The 21731-nt window shown below is 48.6% G+C and overlaps 1 protein-coding gene across 2 annotated transcripts in view; it reads right to left on the reverse strand.

Moving 5' to 3' along the window:
• Window positions 1-2393: 2393 nt before the first annotated feature.
• Window positions 2394-21731, reverse strand: part of TMEM237 (transmembrane protein 237) — a 205692-nt gene continuing 186354 nt past the window's right edge. Inside the window, exons 10-11 of one of the 2 annotated variants that reach the window (XM_086955257.1) lie at window positions 4138-4259; window positions 2394-2687 (exon numbers count right to left, since the gene is read on the reverse strand). In XM_086955257.1, coding sequence (XP_086811383.1) covers window positions 2620-2687; window positions 4138-4259 — 190 coding nt within the window. In that variant the 3' untranslated portion in view covers window positions 2394-2619. The remainder of the gene's footprint in view (window positions 2688-4137; window positions 4260-21731) is intronic. The other variant, XM_086955256.1, reaches the window with a different exon arrangement.

Here is a 21731-nt window from a genome sequence, read left to right on the forward strand (position 1 = left end):
AGTGCGAGGGCCTGGGTGTTCAGAGGCCCGAGGGTCCCTCCCTCAAATCAGAGTCCCCCGAGCGGGGCTCCTAGATCGCGGGGGCATATCCCCAGAACCTGAGAGGCTCCATCCGAGGACACAAGAGTCTCCAAGGAGCATATTGGCCATATTAAGCCCACGAGGGGCTCAGGGGGCATTTGTTGCAGTTGCGAGTCCCCCGGGAGGGACTCCTACAGTACCGGGGCAATTTCTCCCGTGGTAGAGCGGCCCCAGAATGCAGCGGGCCACTCCCACCTTGCCCCACAGTGTGTTTAGAGCACAGAGGGGCTCAGGGGCATTCCATTTATTTAGAGCCCAGCGAGGCTCCAAAGGGGACAGTCATTCAGAGCCTGCGAGGCTCCAACGTTGACCTCATCATTGTTCTACAGTTGCCCAGCACTTAGTGGGCAGCTGCCACGTTTAGGCCCCACTGACTTTGGGACACAGGGCGTCCTAGCCCCAACAAGGCCAGTTGGCCTGAGTACAGTCACAGGTGGTGACCTATGTGAGTTTGGCGCAATTGTGTTTTCCTGCACCTCTGAATGTGTTTTTATGCGTCATGTGCCTTATTCTTACACCTCTGAATGTGTTGGTTATACATCATGTGTTTTCCTTCCCTACACCTCTGAATGTTGAGTTGCATCTTGTGTAATATGTTCATGCTTATACCCCTACAGGAATTATGATACTTAGGTGGTTGTTCTTGCTAGTTCAGGTGTTGCTAGTGAGGTCCTGATTCCCTGCGTGACCTTTTCCTAAGGTGGTTAGGGTTGCGTAGGTGGTACTTACCTGTTACCAGTAGTTACTGGTTGTGTGCTAATTTGTGCTACAGTGATTTTACATTCTAAGTGCTAGTTCTAAAAGTGCTGATGTGGCCCTGTCCCCTGTAAATGCTGCCCGTGCCTGTTGGCACATTGTAAAGTGTGTGTTCTTATCTGATGTGCTTTGGTATAATACAAAGGCTATTTTTATATATATCTCAACAACAAAGAGGACACTGTACCTGGGCGTGAGATGCAAAAAGTCATCTGAAACGTCAGGGTGCAAAAAGTCACCCATTCAGTCTAAAGTAAAGGAAAAAGGTACAAGAGAGGAAGAGAAGACTAGGTGTGGAAAGAGACAATATTGTCCATAGTAGCCCTCACACACCCATAGGATGTCATGCTTCATCATCGGGCCATTTTGCTCCACGTAGGGCCGGCGCTGCAATTCCCTAAGGGCCCCATACAGGGACACTTTGGCGGATATCTTTTAGGTCAATGACCTATGATATTTTGGGGTTAACATGCCTACAAAAACAAGCCATCATAGCTATAGGTACACCTATATGACAAACTGTTGCATATGTACCTTTTTACTATTCCTACTTTCACTTGGCACGCACTTTCCCTCTATCAACTATACCCCGCACACCAGCATGCACCATCCGGCTGTCCTTAAAGATCTCCGCCAAAGTGTCCCTGTATGGGGCCCGCAGCGAATTGCAGCGCCGGCCCTACGTAGAGCAAAATGACTGAATGGGTGACTTTTTGCACCCTGACGTTTCAGATGACTTTGCATCTCACGCCCAGGTACAGTGTCCTCTTTGTAGTTGAGATATTGGTTTGGGAGCCTGGACACTGGACCTTCATATAGCTCCTTGGGTCTCCCCTTTTTGTGTTCATAAATATTTTTATATATAACCTTGTGTGGAGTTTCCTTTGTGGTGGGCCTTGGATGTTGTTGCTGGGTGCGCGCACAAACACTTAACCTACATAGCCTCCAAGTTTAGCCTTGCTGCTCGCGTCACGTTACCTAGAGGGTGAGCAGGGGTTATCTTGGCGTGTAACTCCCTTGCCCTGACTTAGAGTGGTGGTCTCCGACTGACTTTGGCGCAAGCCTTGGCCAGTCAGAGATCCCATTTCTAACATTATATATATATATATATATATATATATATATATATATATATATATCCAAAAAAACTCCAAATACCACTTCCTGGTCAATATATATATAAAATCAGTGATGTCATCTATAATATAGTGTTTACAGACTTTGCAATGTAACAGACTATGTGTTTAGTTGTGTACGATATCTCTCTGCCATAAGACCAGACAATATCATTGGTCAACTAAGTATTAGAATTTTTTCAATGCATTTTGTAAACCATCTAGTACATACCCTGCTAGCCTGGGCTGCGATAATTAACTCATCTTTAGGTTTCAGTTCTCTTTTCTATGACCATTTGTGGAATTTCCTAATCAGCACAGGGTTTTTATGGCAGCTTTTTATATTTTCCATTGCTATTTTGAACACTCAACTCCGTTAAACAGACTTTAGGAAGGACTTAATCAGATTCCTTCCTATTTTGTTCCGGAAATACAGCAAGTCATTTGAAAAAGCCATTTGGTTTATTTTAATAAAATACATCTTTTCACAAAATGATATAACAAAACGGCAAACTATGGCACTGCTAATTAAAAGTTCAGCTTACACTTGGAAAACTATATAAAAAGCATACAAAAATAAAATTGTATTTTCCCAAAATACAAATCTATATACAAATGATAACTGAACACATACAATTCTCTAATTAAGATTTCAGTGGTGGCTCCTCTACGCCTGCAGTTTTATTCCTTTTTCCCGTTCAGGGAACTCATCAATGTCATGGAGAAACATCAAATCTGCATACAACAGAAAAAAAGAATGAAAATGCAAAACATTCACTGTTGTTTCCCAACTACACCACTTACAATTACATTTTATTTGTCTTTACTTTTCTTGAGTTTGTAAATAAAAATGATTCCTGGAAGCACTCTGCAGTGTATTACAATTACTTTTAGGCCATTAAAAATCTTTAGAGCTGGCCTTAAATGTGACTGGTCTTTCTTGAGGTTAAATGTGTAGGGCTGTCATAATACTGGCTAAAACACAAATGCAACCTTGTACAATAAACAGACATTTTTTAATATGCTTTAAATATATGGGGTCTTTCTTGGGGTTACAAGTTTAAAGCTGCTGTTCTACTGTCTAAAAACAGTACAATGTTCACATGACTTAAAGAATGTTGAGGAAGCCAGTGTATGTGTTAAGAAATCTACTTCATTTAGAACGTGTGAACAAATTCTGGTCAAATGTGTCTTACTCTTTCTCTTCTGAAAATAGACAGTAACATGAGATTGAGATTATTTCTTTATGCTGATGAGGGAAGTACTATTGATAATTTGGGTATTTGGCACTGGAATATTTTAGAGACAAAGGGCCAGATGTACTATTTACTGCGCACAAAATTTAGACCAGTAAATAATTTACCAACTGACTAATGTATAAATAGGTCAGTTCTTAAATTCTGAATCTTAGTGAATTGTAATCCAACCTAGCTCATGAATATTAATAAAGTAGTTTGCAAATTGCGACTCTCTATGATTGGAGGTCATCATAGCGATGAAGGCCTGTGGGGGTGATTGCTCTTAAATAAAGTAAACATGATACTAAATTAAAACTAACGTTTATTTCTTTTAAAGTTTGTTTAAGAGTTGGCAGTGGTCCCTTCAACCACTGCTTGTTCTTCAACAAACTTCCCTTTTGCAAATGCATTACAACCTCCTTTAAATTTCTAATGTTTTGTGCCCGGATTTCTGTCATATAACAGATACATATTATACAGATTTGGAGAGACATACAATACCGATTTGGTATTTGGTAGGTACGCCTATAACATAACCCCTTCCAGATACCAAATACGCATTCACTGGAAATCCCATTTTAGGACTCAGAAAATTTTTCCTGATTCTCAAAATCGAGATAGTACATAGAAAGAAACATTTGTAACATCCAATTTGAGCATTTGTGATTATTAAAATGCTTAGTACACCTGGCCCAAAGGGATTTACCTGCAAAACAAAAAACCGAACAAGTTGCTTAACTCATAGTCACAGCAGTCATTTTAGGAATTAATTTCCACTTGTGGATTTGACAGAAAACGATCTCTCTATGTTAAGGAGAAACTAATTGAAAGAGTATTATTTTGTTAAATCCCAATTGAGTAAAATGATTTTGTAATAAAAGAATAACACTCCCACAAGCATACAATGTAAACTATGTTTCACCAATGTCATTATCTCCACACAGTACCTTCGGTGTGATCAAGTTCTGGGCTGTAGGACAGGAAAAGCCAGGACAGACCAACGAGGATAGCAACCACCAGGTTCACCACAATCCATGGTTGCAGAATATTAACCTCCCCATCTGCACTCCTGCAGGAAATAATAAATGAGTATCAGAGGGATGCGTGCAAGATAGAAATGTTCCTTACTTGTAATTCATGAATGGACTTTTCACAAAATTCATCAACACGAAGTATCGCTAGCTGTGTGTGGGATCTGGAGACAGATTTGTTTTTTTTAACATGCTAGCCATTTTTAGGTCTCGCCTGAGCCAATGCGCTTGCGCATTGCTCCGGCGAGATTATAGTAAGGGGAAAAGAACAGTCTACCAAAACAGCGGATTAGACACAGTTAATGTGATCTATGCGCATGCACAAACCAGCCACGTCGCACACCACCATTTGTCTGTGCCTCGCATCAGACTTCAAAGGTTGCCGCTCCCCCCCCCCAAATCAGACTTCAAAGGCTGCCGCTCCCCCGCATAGGACTTCAAAGGAATGCGCTCCCGCTACCCTGCCCCTCCGCCCCCCCGCCACAGCAATGCCAAGAGCTTGTTTTGCTTGTATGCTTGCATCTTCCTTCCTTGGCCCTGGGTGTTTTCCGTGTTCTCCCATTCAGTGCCTTCTCGACCCCGTACTTGATTGCTGTCCAAGTCCCAGCCCTCGCTGCCTCTATCATTATACACTCTCCCTGAGTTTTCCTGTTTGAAATGAAATGAAATGAAATGAAAAGAAGTTTTATAAAGCGCGATTGCTGCCCTGGGGCGTCCAAGCGCTAAAGAAAAGTGATGCTACCTGGTGGGCACAGTCAGCAGGAAAAAATGTATTGTGTTTGTTGAAAAGAAAAGTTTTAAGCTGTTTACGAAAGGAGAGTAAATTGGGGTTGGATCTAAGATAAAGAGGTAGTGAATTCCACAACTTGGCCGCATTGTAAGAAAACGACCTGCCTCCTCTTCTGGATCTCCTGATTCGGGGGATTGTAGCCAGAAAGGCAGGAGTGGAACGGAGCTGTGTGTTAGGAAGGTATGGGGTGATAAGAGAATGGTTAATCACCGGGACAGTCTGCCAGTAAGCTTGATGGGAAATACACATAGATTTAAAATTAATTCTCTCCCTGACAGGGAGCCAATACAGGCTCCTCAGCCCGGACGTTGCTGAGAGCCTATGGAGGAGCTGAAGCAGCGTGCGTGCAGCAGAACTCTGAATCAGCTGGAGTTTCCGCAGAGTGAATTCAGGTGCACCTAAATACAGGGCATTGCTGAAGTCAAGGCGGGACTGGATCAAGCCTTGCATGACAATTTGCTTGGCTTCAAAAGGTAGAAGAGGAAAAATCTTCTTCAGGAATCTAAGGAGACCAAAACAAATGGCTGATAACTTGGTTGCCTGGGTATTGAGAGTCAGAGACTTATCCAACCAAACACCAAGACTTTTTATATTATCTTTAGGTGTGGGGGGTGTACCCAGGCAAAAGGGCCATAAAGAGTTATTAGAAGACAGGGCAGGGGAGCCAAGGAGCATAAGCTCAGTTTTGTCTCCGTTGAGTTTGAGACATGATGCGGTCATCCAATTTTTAACTTCCTCCAGACAGCTCGTCAGACCGACCTGCGTTGGGTGGCTATCTCCTTGCGCAAGAGAGACCACTAGCTGAGTATCGTCCGCATACGTAATGATCTTAATACCATATGGACAGACGATCTCAGCCAGCGGTCTCATATATACGTTGAAAAAGGTAGGGCTCAACGATGAGCCCTGCGGTACCCCACAGCCCAGGATACAGTGTCTCCTTCAAAGACTTGAAAAGTCCTGTTGTTCGGAAAGGACTTGAGCCAGGTTAACGCTTTCCCTGACACTCCCAGGCTAAGAAGTCGACACAGTAAAATCCTATGATTCACCGTGTCAAACGCGGCGCTCAGATCGAGGAGGATGACTGCCACTGATCCCCCCCGATCCAAGATCCCTCTGGTTTCCTCTGTTACCGCAATCAGGGTGGTTTCCGTCCCATGTTTGGGACGGAACCCCGTCTGAGTGGCATCGAGCAGATGATTTTTTTTTTATTTAAATTTGTTTTTATTGTTGCAGCAAAGTATATCAGTACAGTGTAAACAATCCGCCGACGTGGCCTCAACATTCAGCCACGAACAGCTATGCGTGCAACGTTTTCTTGTTTTATATAACTGGTATATATATACATGTCTTCAGTTAATCAGTACATTATGATCGTGCAAAGACGCCTGCAGGCTGGGAGACGGTGGAACAGCGTCGCCATGGGGGCGATGAAGAATGACAGGCAGGCAAGTTCCTGCCATAATAGCGCAGGATCAGGGTCTGTACTGTTCATATAACGGTGTTACCAGTGAACAGGGGGGAACAAAACTGTGGGAGGGAAGCATGTAGGCGCTAGCAGGGTCTAAGCAGGGGAATATTGGCGGCGGGTGTCGGGGGGGGGGGGGGGGGGCACGGAGCCATGCATCCTGCGCTCCAAAATGGGGGGGGGGAAAGGAGGGGATTGGCAGGGGGGTTGATGCATTCCGCGTAGGCGAGGTACTAGATGGGTGGCAGGACATACGAGAGTTTGATCAGGATACAGGGGGTTATCGGGACTCGACCCTGGGGCGGCTTACACCAGGTAGAGGCTACCGGCCTTCTCGGGCGGGAGGGGGGGGTGGGGGGGGGGGGGGGGAAGGGACAGGTGGGTCTCCTGCCTGCGTGGACTGCCGGAAGCTGTGGAGGAGCATGGCCCATTCCATGGAGATGGGAATTTTACGCGTGCCCCTGGCTTCTTCTTCCCTCAGAGCGTCTTCCTCCGCTGCCGCCCATTTACCAACTGCCCCCTTCCATTGTGCTATAGGGGGGCCCTCCGGGGACCGCCAGCGCATGGTTATGCATCTATTTGCCAACAGGAGCGCTAAGGACACGAAGCGTCTATGCACCGGTTCTTGCTTAGAGACGTGGAGGATGCCTAGTGCGCTGGACTCCCAGGTGGCCAGTGTAGTGAGACCCGTGAGTTCCGACAGTGTGTCGTGTACCGCCCGCCAAAAGGGTTGAAGGTTGGGACAGCCCCAAAACATATGACGGAAATCTGCGGCTGGGGAACAGCATCTGGGGCATAGGAATGGTGTGGAGGGGTAGAACTTCTGCAAACGCGTTGGGGTGAGGTACGCCCTGTGTAGTATATAATATTGGATGTTTTTGAAGCGGGCGTTCCTAGAGACGCGTTTGGGGCCTCAAGTGCTTTAGTCCACTCTGAGTCGTGTAGAGCGCGGCCTATGTCCTCCTCCCATGTAGCACGCAGGGCCGTCAGGGGAGCGTGTGAGAGTTCCCGGATGGATTTATATAGCCAGGTGACCAGGTGGCGACCCACCCCCATATGTAGGATAGCATGTATTACTGGATGCGTGTCTGGCTCGCCAGTTTGGAGATTGAAATGGGGCCGGTATCCATCGAGCAGTTGCCTATATCTGAGGAATTGGCCTGGGGGGAGCCCGTATTCTGCGATCAAGCGGTCGAGTGGCTTCAACTGACCCTCCTCGAAGAGCGATTCCAGATCCGTGATGCCACATCGGGACCATTCGGCGAACAGTGGAGCCGTGAAGTAGAAATCCTGCCTGGGGCTGCCTATCAACGGTAGCAGCGGGGAGTACGGGAGCCTACTGGGGGATAACCGGTGGATCCGCATCATGCACCGGCGCGCTATCGCCACATGGAGGGGGTATGTGCGCCGTGACTTGGTGCCCGGGAGGAGAAGACGGGTGAGTTCCGGGGTCACGATTCTGCCAGTAGAGGTAACAGTCTCCTGAGGGTAACGGTCCGCCGTCCAGTAGGACAGCCATTGGAGCTGTGCCGCGAGGAAATATGCCTCGAAGGACGGAGCCCCGAGCCCCCCCTGCGTCGTGGGGAGTTGAAGGGTTTTCAGGGCGACCCTGTGTCGGCCTGCACCCCAGATAAGGGTCCCTAAGAGGGAGTCAACGTCGGGGAAGAAGGACCTGGGCGGTATCACCGGTAGATTTGTGAAGTGGTAAAGGAGCCTGGGAAGCATCACCATTTTAGCTAGGGCTATCCGCCCTATCGGGGCCAACGGTAGCTTATTCCAGAAGGCGACTGTCGGGCACAGACTAGCTAGTACCTTGCGGTGATTGCCCTCAAAAATGTCTGCTGGAGAATGGTACAAGCGGACACCGAGGTACAGGGGAGCCTCCGCGGACCATGAGAGTTTATGCGGCCCGAGCTCGACTTCTCGGGGGGGCAGGTCCGGGTGTAGAGGGTAGACTGTGGACTTGTCCCAGTTCACCTGTAGTCCCGAGGCGTCTGCAAATTCCGCCAGTGCTGCCCCAATGGGGGTTAGGTCTGTTTCAATGTCTCGGACATATATGAGAAGATCATCCGCGTACATGGACACGCAATGGGTGCCGTCTGCAAGCGGTACGCCCCAGTCTACACCTTCCTGGCGCAGCCGAACCGCCAGCGGCTCGACCGCCAGCGCGAATAAGAGAGGCGACAGGGGGCACCCTTGTCTTGTGCCTCGTCGAACTTCAAACGCCGGTGAGATGCGTCTCCCGATACGAACTCGGGTGGTGAGATCGGTGTACAGGAGACGTGTGTACGCCATGAGCGTCGGGCGATATTGAGGTGCCGCAGGACCGAGAACAGGTAGGGCCAGGGGAGGGTGTCGAACGCCTTTTCCAGGTCCATAATGAGGCAGGCGGCGCGGGGAAATCTGTCACGCACCTGATCCTGAATATGGAAGACTCGGCGGAGGTTCCGGGAGGTATTCCTCCCTGGGACGAAGCCGCATTGGTCGGGGTGGACCAGCGGGCGTATGACCTGTGCATATCGGTCAGCCAGGATCTTCCCCAGGATCTTACAGTCAGCCGACAGGAGCGTGATGGGCCGATATGACCCCATGTGGAGCGGATCTCTGTGGGGCTTGGGAAAGGTAACAATCACGGACTCCCGTAGCGACTGAGGTAACCTCCCTAAATGGAGAGACGCCCCGAACATCCGTGATAGACGGGGGACCACCAGGGGAGAGAATGTCGAGTAGTATTCTAGTGGGAAGCCGTCCAGTCCCGGCGCTTTATTCCGAGACATGGCGCGTATCGCCTGGGTGATGTCAGAGGGAATTATCTTGGCGTCGAGTGTGCGCTTGTCGTCATTTGATATCGTGGGCAACGTCAGAGGGTCTAAAAAGTGTTCCACAGGAAACGGGGAACAGTGGGCCGGGGCTCCGTACACTTGCGTATAATGGCGCTGGAATGCCAGGAGAATCTCGGCCTGAGATTGCACTAATACACCTTCCGGGTTGATAATGTCCGTGATTGGTTTGATTTCGGTGTCCTGCCTCGCCATCCAGGCCAGAAGCGCCCCGGTTTTGTCTCTGTCCTTGTGTACCCTAGAGGCGTATGCCCTGAAATTGTACTTTCGGAGGTCAGCGCAGGCAGTCTGATACTCCGACTTAGCCTCGGCCGTGAGCACGGCGTGTTCCTCCGAGTCGTCAGGCCGTTTAGTAAGTGCGGCCAGAGCTTGCTCTGTGGTTAAAAGCGTCCGCTCTAAGGTGCGGCGGACCCCCACTACCTGTTTGATGCATTCTCCCCTCGCCACCACTTTAAACGCGTCCCACTCCACCAATACCGATGACGCTGTGTTCTCATTGTGTGTGAAGTAATCTTGTATGCTGGTTTTGTGTGCGTCTCTGAAAACTGGATCCGATAGGCAGTCTCTAGGGAGGCGCCAGGTGGGGACCGGTGAGTGTGGGGGGCGCCAGGTAAGACGTATGATGTGGGCGTCGTGATCTGAGAGGATCCGACCCAGGTAGTCTGTAGATGTTATCTTAGGGAGGATTGGTGCAGAGGAGAGGAAACGGTCTAGGCGGACTCGGAGGTTGTGCGGAATCGAGTGGAAGGAGTAAATGCGAGCCAGTGGGTGTAGGTGTCGCCATGCGTCAGTGAGCGCCCAGTGCGTGGTCCATGTCCTGAAGAGGTCTGCCTGTCGGGGGGCCGGGGAGTGCGTGGGGGGAGGATGCGAGCGGTCCAGGGAGGGGTCCAGTGTGCAGTTAAAGTCACCTCCCAGCACCCACGGAACTGTAGTGAACTGGGCCAAAACGCCCGTAAGGTGATCCCAGAACTGATCCTGATCCGTGTTAGGGGCGTAAATGCTGCCGAGGAGTACCCCCTGCCCATCAAGTATTCCCTCCAGAAGCGCATACCTGCCTTCTCTATCTACCACTCGCCAGAGCACCCGGAAGGGAGTACCTGGCCTTACCCAGATTAACGCGCCGTGCGCAAACGCTGAATATTGTGTGGCACAGATGATCCCTCGCCATTTGGCCTGCAAACGAGTGAGTACAGCAGTGTTAATGTGTGTCTCCTGCAGAAACGCTATACCGGCTGACATGCGCCTAATGTAGGAGTATACAGAGTAGCGCTTACTGGGCGTGTGTAGGCCCCGTACGTCTAGTGTAAGGATGTTAATGTCTGAGTGGGGGACTGCCATTTCTAGGGTGACGTGGTTGGGAAAGGGGCCCCCCTACAGCTCCCGTGGGCCGCCCGCGTGTGTGTGTCACATGTGCTCCTGCGCGCCAAGCTTCCTCAAACGTGGGGGGGGGGACTAGGGGAATTAACAACAACTAGAACCTCGGGTGGGCAACTGTCCCAATACTGAGGATACGTCACCGGGGGTGGCATATCCAAACTAGTGTCCCACTAGGGGAGAAATTCAACAGAAATCCGTGGGGGTGGCAGCGTGTGTCGCTGCTGGGCCTGTGCGCGGGTCGGGCTCTAGCAGGAGAAATGTCTATCGCTCGCTAGCGCTTACAGTCATCTGGCAAATTAGTCTAGGCTTCTAGACGCCGCGCAATACAGCAGGCAACCATGAGAAGGATATAGCAGTTTACAGTTCAACCTTCACGAAGAGGTGGTAGGCTGGCTGGCCAGGGCAGCGTCCAATGTGAGTGCCACAACGAGGGGGGAAGAGATTGGGCCAAATCCCGACATAGTTCCATCACTGTCCCGGTCTTTCTCAGGGGTGAACAGGTGCGGCTGACCTTCCAGGTCCGAAGCCGGGGGTGACGTGTGCAGTTCGGTCACCGCCCGTAGGGCGTCTCGTCACTCCTGCATGATTTGTGTGAGGTCGGGTGAGCCCGTGGGGGAGGATGCCTGGCTCTTGGGGTGGCCTGATCGAGCACGGCTCGCGCCCCGTCTCCTGGATCGTCTGGAGTCATTGTTGCGTGTCCTCTGGGGTCCGGGTTTAGGGATCAGCGGGCAATGAAATTCAGTCCAATCCTGCGCGTCCGCCGCTGTATCGAAGAAGAGGGCTTTCCCTTTGTGGATCACTTTAAGGCGGGCAGGGTACAGCAGGGAGTATTGAAGATCGTTTGCGCGGAGGCGCCTCTTGACTTCCAAAAACGTGGATCGTCGCTGTTGGACCTCTCGGGCATAATCCGGGAACACCATAACGTGTTGGTCTTCCACCTGCAGGGGGCCCGCCGTCCGGGCCGCACAGAGCACCGCATCCCGGTCTCGGAAGTGCAGGAACTTGGCTAGCATGGGTCGTGGAGGAAGACCGGGTGTGGGTGCCCGGGCCGGGACCCTGTGGGCCCTCTCGATGGAGAAGTACGGCGACCGGTCGCAGTCCGGGGTGAACGATTTAGTCCAGGATTCCATGTAGGTCAGAGGGTGTGAATTTTCAATCCGCTCCGGCAGGCCCAGGACGCGGATGTTACAACGTCTCGAGCGTCCCTCTAAATCCACTGTGCGCTCCTCCAGGGTCGCCACGCGGCGCAGGATCTCCTGCATGTCTGCCTCCTGCGACTTCACCGCGGGTTGTAACTCAGTCACAATCCGCTCACCCTCCTTCACCCTGTCCGCCAACTTACGGTGTTCATCACGGATTAGGCTAATGTCCGTCGTCAGGGTGCCCAACCTCTCTTCCATCGAGAGGCGAGACAGTTCGATTGCCGCCAACACCTGGTCCAGCTTCGCTGATAGCGTAGGGTTGGTTTGCGACGCATTGGCCTGCGTCCATGTCCTCGTTTGTGGCATCTTCTCGACGGCCGTTTCAGGGACCGCAGTCGCTTGAGAGGCCCTCGGCTTCCCCATGGGTGCTGTCAAAAGGAAGAGGGGGGGGCCCCGGGTCGTCGTGTGCCTCGAGGGCGGTAGGTCGTCGCCTCACAGCGTCGCCGGGTAGGTGGCAGCTCAGTGTCGGTCGGCTCCCTCAGTCCCCTCCGGTTCTAGGGCGGGGCCCGCTCCACTTCGGGGAGCCCCTACCAGGGGTGTCAGGGGTGGCTTGCGGCTGCCGGGGCCGGTGGGTCCGACTGCGGGGGGGAACGCGTGGGCGTCCTCTTTTCTCCGGGGGGTGCGGCTCAGTGCCAGCGCTGATCCGCCGGGCAAAGGTCGGGTGGCGTGGACCAGGGGGCTCCGGGGTGGCGGACGGCCACCAGTATCGTCTCCAGTGCGAGTGGGGCACTCCTACCCCCAGGGCGAGGTTCGCGTTTGTCCTCGGCGTTAGGCCTTCATGGGCGCCATCTTAGGGTCAGGCACCCGGGATCACCGGGCAGTTTGTGGGGGTGAACATGTCCTGGGTCTCCCGATCGGGTGGCGACGTGCCCAATGACCTCCCACGGGGCCCGGAGGGAGGAGGGGGCCACCGGGTTGCCGGCGTTGAGATCCTCGGGGGAGGGGGGGAGAGATCAGCACTCACCGTCCTCGATGATGGTGACGGGTTTCTGGAGTGCCCAGCCCTGTGCAGGTGGCGCGGTCGCCGGCTCCTCGCAGTCCGCGGTGGCAGGCTGGCCAAATCCGGGGGCCGATCAGGCTCCCGGCGGGAGAATAGCTCCGGTGCATCGGAGCCCCGGGGCGGCGGCCGCCATCTTGTGTGTCGGGGCTCCGGAACGGAGGAAGACGCTGTCTGGTGCGCACCCCCGTGGGTTGGTTTCACCGCCTCCGCAGGTTCCTCCGCAGTTGTCGGCTGGCCGCGTCCTCCGGGGCCGCCGTTTAGGGAGCCGGCTCTCGGTGGCTCACACGTCCGCAGGTCAGAGCTGCGCCCGCCATTTTCAGGGTCGGCGCCACTCGGTTTCGGCAGAAGACAGTCTGGCTCGCGCCGTCTGCCCGCGGCAGTTTCAGGTCACTCGAAGGATGCCCCAGTGCGCGGGGGCATCACAGGTGCTGTATTTGGCGAGTTGAGGCTCCCGGCGATCTCGGGAACTGGGCAAGATGCTAGCCCGATCGCGGAGCCTCAGCAGGACACAGCCGCCATCGTGGCTTGCTAAGCCACGCCCCCATCGAGCAGATGATTACGCTCGATAAACATTGTCCCTTGCTTTTTCCCGGCTCCATCATTCTGTACTTTGAAACTGAACGCGGTTTGTAGCACTCAACCCGGCGTGTTCTTAGCTTCAGTCTCTGTGCTGCAGCACCACATCACTCAGGGGCACCACCACATCACTCAGGGGCACCACCACATCACTCAGTGGCACCACCACATCACTCAGTGGCACCACCACATCACTCAGGGGCACCACCACATCACTCACAGACACCACCACATCACTCAGGGGCACCACCACATCACTCAGGGGCACCACCACATCACTCACAGACACCACCACATCACTCACAGACACCACCACATCACTCAGGAACACAACCACATCACTCAGGAACACAACCACATCACTCAGGGACAACACATCATTCAGGAACACCACCACATCACTCAGGGACACCACCACGTCACTCAGGGATACCATCACATCACTCAGGGACACCACCACATCACTCAGGGACACCACCACATCACACATCACTCGGGAACACCACCACATCACTCAGGGACACCACCACATCACTCAGGGACACCACCACATCACTCAGGAACACCACAACATCACTCGGGGACACCACCACATCACCCAGGGACACCATCATATCACTCAGGGACACCACCACATCACTCAGGGACACCACCACATCACACATCACTCGGGAACACCACCACATCACTCAGGGACACCACCACATCACTCAGGGACACCACCACATCACTCAGGAACACCAATACATCAGTCAGGGACACCATCACATCACTCGGGGACACCACAACATCACTCAGGGACACCACCACATCACTCAGGAACACCACCACATCATCCAGGGATGCCACCACATCACTCAGGGGCACAGCTAAGGGGCACCACCACATCACTCAGGAACACCACCACATCACTCGGGGACACCACCACATCACTGGGGACACCACCACATCACTCGGGGACACCACCACATCACTCAGGGGCACCACTAAGGGGCACCACCACATCACTCAGGTACACAACCACATCACTCAGGGGCACCACCACATCACCCAGCCCAACCACATCATCACTCGGCACCACAACAGCACTGTCCTTGCTTGCTACCAATAAGCATTGCCATAGCCAATAGGACTCGCATTAGGAAAGTGTAAGCTATTGGCTTTGTGAATAACAATGCTATTAATTTATATATTTTCAAAGCCAACACATATTAAAAACATTTGTCATTTACAATACCAATAGCTCACACTTTCCTAATGCGAGACCTATTGCATTGCAAATGCTTGTTTACGATATCCATCAAATCTGAAAAAATGAGACAGCAGCAGCATCAGACCTTTACTTGTGTTTTTTAAGTACAAAAATGTAATAAAGTGGGCAGAGAGCAGAAGCATAGCTGTTAACTCTGGCTCATGTCTTGTCTGCCCTGGACTTGGGAGACTGGATGGTAGCATTGGACCTGCAGGATGCTTATTTCCACATTCCCGTCTTGCCAACCCACTAGCGTTACCTGCGGTTCACAGTAGGTCACAAGCACTTTCAGTTTACCGTGCTCCCCTTTGGCCTTATCATCGCCCCTCGGGTATTCACTAAAGTGATGGCGGTGGTCGCTGCTCATCTGCGCAGATCAGGGGTTCCAGTCTTCCCCTATCTTGATGACTGCCTGTTCAAGGCGGGCTCCCCCCAGACAGTCTTCTCCCACCATCAGACTACGACCGACCTCCAGCATTTGCTGGGGTTCTCCATCAATGTGCCTTAGTCGCACCTAATTCCCTCTCAGAAGCTCCTCTTTATCGGAGCGGTTCTGGATATGACGCAGTTTCAGGCTTATCCTCCCGAGTCCAGGATATTCAGGCTATGATTTCGATCTTTCAGCCTATATCCTGGGTTACGGTCAGGATGACCCTGAGGCTGCTGGGCCTTATGGCCTCCTGATGGTCACTCATACCAGATGGCATATGCTGGCTCTGCAGTGGGACCTGAAGTTCCAGTGGGCGCAGCATCAGGGGGCCCTGTCCGATTACATCCAGATCTCGGAGGGCACTGCACAGCAGCTGCAGTGGTGGCTCACGAACCGGCATTGGGTCGATGGCAGATCCCTCTTCCTTCCCCAACCGGCGCACACAGTAGTGATGGACTCGTCCCTCCCGTATCTGGTAATATATACATAATAAAGTTGAACTATTCTCATATTGTCATGAAAAGGGAAAAAAAGAAAAAAACTTTGATTGGGTTATATTCTTCGAACTGTAAAATGTATGATAATATTTTACTATTTATCTAATTGTCATAATATCTAGTAATGATAACATTTAAATAGATTAATATGTCATTGTTATTAATATAGTATGAAATATGTTTAACTGATCTCCATATAGACTTAATTTTAAAATGCCAAACTTATCTTTATATATTTCTTCATTATCCTCCAGTGTACATAGATTGAAAGCTTAGAAATAATGCTTTCTTTCCTTAGATTCTTCTTTATACTTTTTTCTTCCCCTTTTTCCTTCTCTTTCTCTATTTAGCATATATTCATACAATTACCTATTTAATATATTATTTTACTTTGCTAAGTATTTAACTAATTGCCTATAATAATATTTAATTGTCTCATTATTCAACTCCTGCATTATTTAATTGTAATTTAACTTTAGCAAAATTTAATAGTATATTGTCTTTTTATACCGTGCAAAGATTATGTGTGTGTATTTATGACATTGATTGTCTTCTTTTTTATTATTTGTCTTCTCTTATCCCTTCCTTTCCCTCTCGGATTAACCTTTAATATTACTCATATCTTTCCTTACACATGCAATGGTTCATATATTTATATATTTAAATATTTATTCATTTTTATTATTTTATGCACATTCATTATGGTTAATATTGTGGCATAATTATGTCATTGTTGCTCACTTTGCAGCCGTTTGGGGCTCCCCCGGCGCATATAGCCCCAAAATTCCCCCTGGTATTGGGTTGCTCTTACTTAGTACATCTACACTTTTCTCTTCATTGTCTTGTACCTCTTTCTTCTTACTTGTTAGTCTAAATAATAATTAGTGCTTTTTAATTATTCTCTACTTTTTTCCTTCTTCATCCACCCTTTTTCTCTACATTGACTCTTCTCTCTTTTTCATATTCACCTTTCTCATAATATCCCTTCCTCCCCTGAATAGATTCTTATTTCCATAATCTACTTTTATTTTTACTCTTCCTCAGAATTTAGCATCTTTACCCCTAACACACACAGCAGTTAATATCTCCACTACTCACCCATTACGAATTATCTCGTGGAATGTTCATGGCCCTACACATTTTATTAGGCGCAAGAAAGTACTGTCCTATCTACAAACAAAAAGAACCAATATTGCTCTTTTGCAGAAAACTCATGTAGATGCCTTAGAGTCTTCTAAATTATGGCGAGACTGTGTGGGAAAAGTTATTCATTATGGACTGATGACACAACTTCTCCCTCAGGAGAGCCAACCACGGAAATGCAGAGTGGCTATTCTACTTCACAAATCTATACCCGTTACGATTGTTAAAACCTGGGTTTATCCAGAAGGCAGATATGTTTTTGAAAAGTTAAAAATAGGAGACAGAATGTTTTGTGTGGGCTCAGTATATGCTCCGATGGGAGCCAAACGTTCCTTTTTTCTCATTTTGAATCATTTCTTGGTAGAAATCGGTGCATTTCGCTGTGTCATTGGTGGTGACTGAAATCTTGCCCACGATGCTGTAATTTATAGAACAGGCCACCTGGATAGATGTAACCAGAGAGACAGAGCTTTATTGGGAGACTTAAAATCGGATCATGGACTAGTGGATCAGTTGCGCCTTTGCCACCCCTCTGATCAGGAGTACACCTTCTTCTCTTCTACTCATGGTACCCAATCTAGGATAGATTATTTTCTTATTTCGCATTCGATAGTTGCAATTACTACTGAATCTAATATCTTGGAAATTCAATTTCAGACCACTCTCCTGTTCTTGCTCTAGAAATAGGTTTAACCTCTCCAGGCCGCAAGCCATGGCGTTTGAATATTCAAAGATACCGCTCAACCTACTATGTTCTCATCTCTCTGATTATTTAGCTATTAATAAATCATTAGTTGCCTCCTTCAGAACAGTCTGGGCCACTGCAAAAGCAACTATTCATGGTCAACTAATGAGAGATGCCGCTGAGGCCAATAAGTCAGCATCCCTTCGTTGTATTGAATTAGAGACTCAAATTACTTCACTCACACATTTATACTCCTCTCATCCCACAATACACAACCGTCGTAAGCTGTAGCTTGCTAAGATGGAGCTTAATAACCTATATACCTCCAAAGCGGAGTACACTCTTCAACGCCTGAAAGGTAGACATTATGAACAAGGGGAGAAAACAGGACGATTACTTGCAGCACAATTAAAACAGCGTGAGGCAGCTAAGGCTATTCCTGCAATACGTATACAAACAGGTGAGATTCTTACTAAACCGCAAGATATTGTAAACACTTTTGCATCCTTTATAAAAAAACTTGACACCCCTGAAACTTCAGTAACTGAGGATCAATTAGTATACCTATCTTGCAGACATTGACCTCCCTTGCCTCACTGATGCGGGTAGATACTTTCTGGGTGGTGACATTAGCAAAGAAGAAATCGCCACAGCCATCGCCAAATTGCCTGCAGAGTTTTATAAATGGACTGGAACACAAACAGTTGATACTTTACATTCCGTCTGTCATGAGGCAGCTCAAACAGACTCACTCGGTTCCACTTCTAATAGAGAGGTCATTGAGGTTATACCCAACCCCGGCAAAGACCCGCTTGATTGTGGTAGCTATCGGCCCATCTCACTAATTGAGATGTTAAGATCTTGGCAAGCATTCTAGCGGCACGACTTCGTAAAATTACTTCCTCTCTTATTCATATTTCACAGGTTAGCTTTGTCCCTGGGCGCTCTTCGAGGAACCACCTTAGGACACTGGTCTTCAAAGGAGTTGACGGAAGATGCTGTTGCTCTCTCATTGGATGCAGAAAAAGCATTCAACCGCATTGACTGGAGATATCTTTTTGCAGCCATGAAGTGCTTTGGCCTAGACGATCAATTAATTACTCAAGTTTGTCTTCTGTACGACAATCCAATAGCTCCGGACAACTGTGATGGTTTTCTCTCAGATCCTTTTCCAATCCGAAGGGGATACCACCAAGGTTGTCCCCTTTCTCCCCTTTTATTTTTGCTTGCAATAAAACCCCTTGCCTCACATATTCATCACTCACCACAGATTCAAGGGATCCCTATAGCAGGAGGTGTTTCTAAATTATACTTGTATGCTGATGACATTCTTCTCACGTTAAAAGATCTTCCTCACTGTTTGCCTACTCTACTTCAGATTCTTGATGGCTTTGCAGTCCATTCTGATTACAAAGTGAACTGGGATAAAAGTGAGGCTCTTCGGCTTTCTTTTGGTACCACAAAAACATCAATTCATGGATATCCCTTCTGTTGGAAATCATCACAATTAAAATATTTGGGTATTTTGGTCAATAGGGGATTGGTAAATGTGGTCTCAGACAATTTCTCTTCCCTTATAACACAAATGGAAACTGATTATGCTAAATGATCTCTCTTAGATTTTTCCATGTGGGGAAGAGTACAGGCCATTAGAATGCTCACCTTACCCCGTTTTACTTATGTACTTGGAATGTTTACGATTGTAGTTTCCTTATCCACACTACGTTGGGTGGATGCCCAAATTTGATCTTTTGTCTGTGGATCTACTCACCCTCGTTTAGCTGCTGCCAAATTAATGGCTCGCCGTTCCCATTGTGGCATGGGCTTACCATCTTTAGAGCATTACTCTTGAGCACTGCATCTCTCGCAGTTATTGTATTGACTTCCAGGTCCGACTGATCCACCACAACGGGTCACAAAAGAAAATTCCATACTTATTTGTTATGATGGCTTTAATTTTCTCTATTAAATTTGTAATCCATGATATTCCCCTCCGCATCCGGTAATGCAAGCCACCTATCGAACATTCAGAAAAAGGCGGGAGTGGGAAAACCCAGTCAACCCTTGCAGGCTTGGGCGTCTTTGAAAGATAGGTAACAGTGCCAGCAAGGGATTTATTTTTTGATAATTGCTTTCCAGTTCAGGATAAGAAAAAGTAATTCTCAGTAATCCTGGCAGACTAATCAGAAACTGCAATAATAAATGAATATCAGAAAGTAGTCAGAGTTAATCAGCTATCTTAAATCAATTAATCATACAACTAGAAAGAGACACTGAGTAGGAGAACTTTTTGATACAAATGGTTGATTTATATATTGCTTATTCAATTCAAAAACAGGATACAGATCAACAATTTCAGGTCATAGACACAGATCAAAATTAATGAAATAAAGAATTGTAAAATCAGCCTATATTTCATTCATGAAGGGAGTCCAGTATAATACAAAGACGATGAGTATTATCACAATATCATAAATACATCATCTATATGTTTTAATCACAATGACAGGAATGGGACTCAGTAGTCGATGTTTCGGTCTTCGGTAGAATAAATCAGTGAGACCTTCCTCGGGACAAAACAGTAGATCAGCAGTTGTGACCCTTGAAAAAACAAACAGGACTGCGCGAATTAGTCCTCCTCTAAAAATCGGCGTACTTTATATCTGTTTGCGTATGTTGCCAAATTTGTCACGCAACAGATGGTTAGAAAGTGGTCGTCGTGCACTTTTTGGAACTTTCAATTTGCAAAAAGTATTTCAATCAGCGATCAGAGAAGCACACCAGTCAGTCTCGGCATCGGCGAGACTGACAAAAATTATGTTGACCCTCCCATGGGACCGATAGTCAGCAGCATTGATTCTCTGCTTGAACCTATCACCAAATATGTGGACCATTTTCTAAGACCCATAGTGTGCGGTATGAGATCTTATGTTAGGGACTCTGCACACATGATCTCTTTGATTGAGGGTAAGAAATTTTGTGGAGAGACTCAGTGTCTGGTTACTCTGGACATTGAGTCTCTCTACACCAGGGGTCTTCAAACTGTGGGGCGCGACCCCCAGGGGGGCCGTGGAATGATAGGAAGGGGGTCGCGCATTCCCTTCACACTTCTGCCGAGGCCCATAGCTTCAGCCCCCCTCCTTCCCCGTATTGTCTCTCAGCCCGGGCTGCTGCAGTGCAGCTCACGCTGCTGGGGGCTCAGCTGGGAGGTGTCTGGAGTCTTATCTCTGGCCGCCTGAGCTTTTCACAGGTCTTTAAAGACCATTTGCATACGTACATGCCTTTGTTAACTGGTTACCTAGGTTTAATTTTTTAATGGTTCCAGTACCCCCTGGGTCTTACTCTGCCTATTCCTTACATTTGTATTTTTACACTTACTGCTGTAGTGTGAGAATGCATTTAATGAAAAGAAATATAAAGGTTGGGTAGCCAAAAGAAAAATGCCTGCCGTGTGTTGTTAAAAGAGCCCGCAGAGCACTGCTCTTCACACTAAATAGAGTTATAAATAAAAAAGTATGTATTAATTAGCTATCTTTGTTCTCTTTAATTAGCAGTCATGGATCTTAGAGGCAGCCCTAGAACACAATTAAAAGTGCTAGCTATTTATATTTGCTGTTCTAAGTATTCACAGATAAGTGCTAAACATACAGCTTTAGGTGACTGCTTATTTCTGGGCCATCAAAATAATGAGCTGTATCGGCACATTATTTATTTCCTCCACCCTCGATCCCTGATTAATGCCATTATAGCAATAGTTTAACTTGTATCTGAAACCCTATACTTCAAGTTTCTGGGAATGCACCCTGCATTCAGACAACTCACTCCTCATTCTCGCCTTCACTTTCACGCTCGCCCTGCACTAATAGCGATCACAATGCACTCACAGCGATCAGAATGCACTCACACTGATCACAATGCACTCACACTCATCACAATGCACTCACACTGATCACAATGCACTCACACTGATCACAATGCACTCACACCATTCACCTGCTCACCCTGCACTAACAGTGGTCACAATGCACTCACACTGATCACCATGCCCTCACAACATTCACCCGCTCACCCTGCACTCACAGTGATCACTCTGCACTAACAATGCGCTTGTGTTGTTCACCCTGTACCTCACCCTGCAGTCACATGAGCACACTACTCACCCTGCACTCATGTGACACTTCACTCACCTGTCCGCCCCTCACTGCTCAATCTGTAGCTCACTCAAACAAGGCCAACACTAACCATGCATT

The sequence above is a fragment of the Lissotriton vulgaris genome, chromosome 2_1 (assembly GCF_964263255.1).
Source record: "Lissotriton vulgaris chromosome 2_1, aLisVul1.2, whole genome shotgun sequence".
NCBI classification, from domain to species: domain Eukaryota; kingdom Metazoa; phylum Chordata; class Amphibia; order Caudata; family Salamandridae; genus Lissotriton; species Lissotriton vulgaris.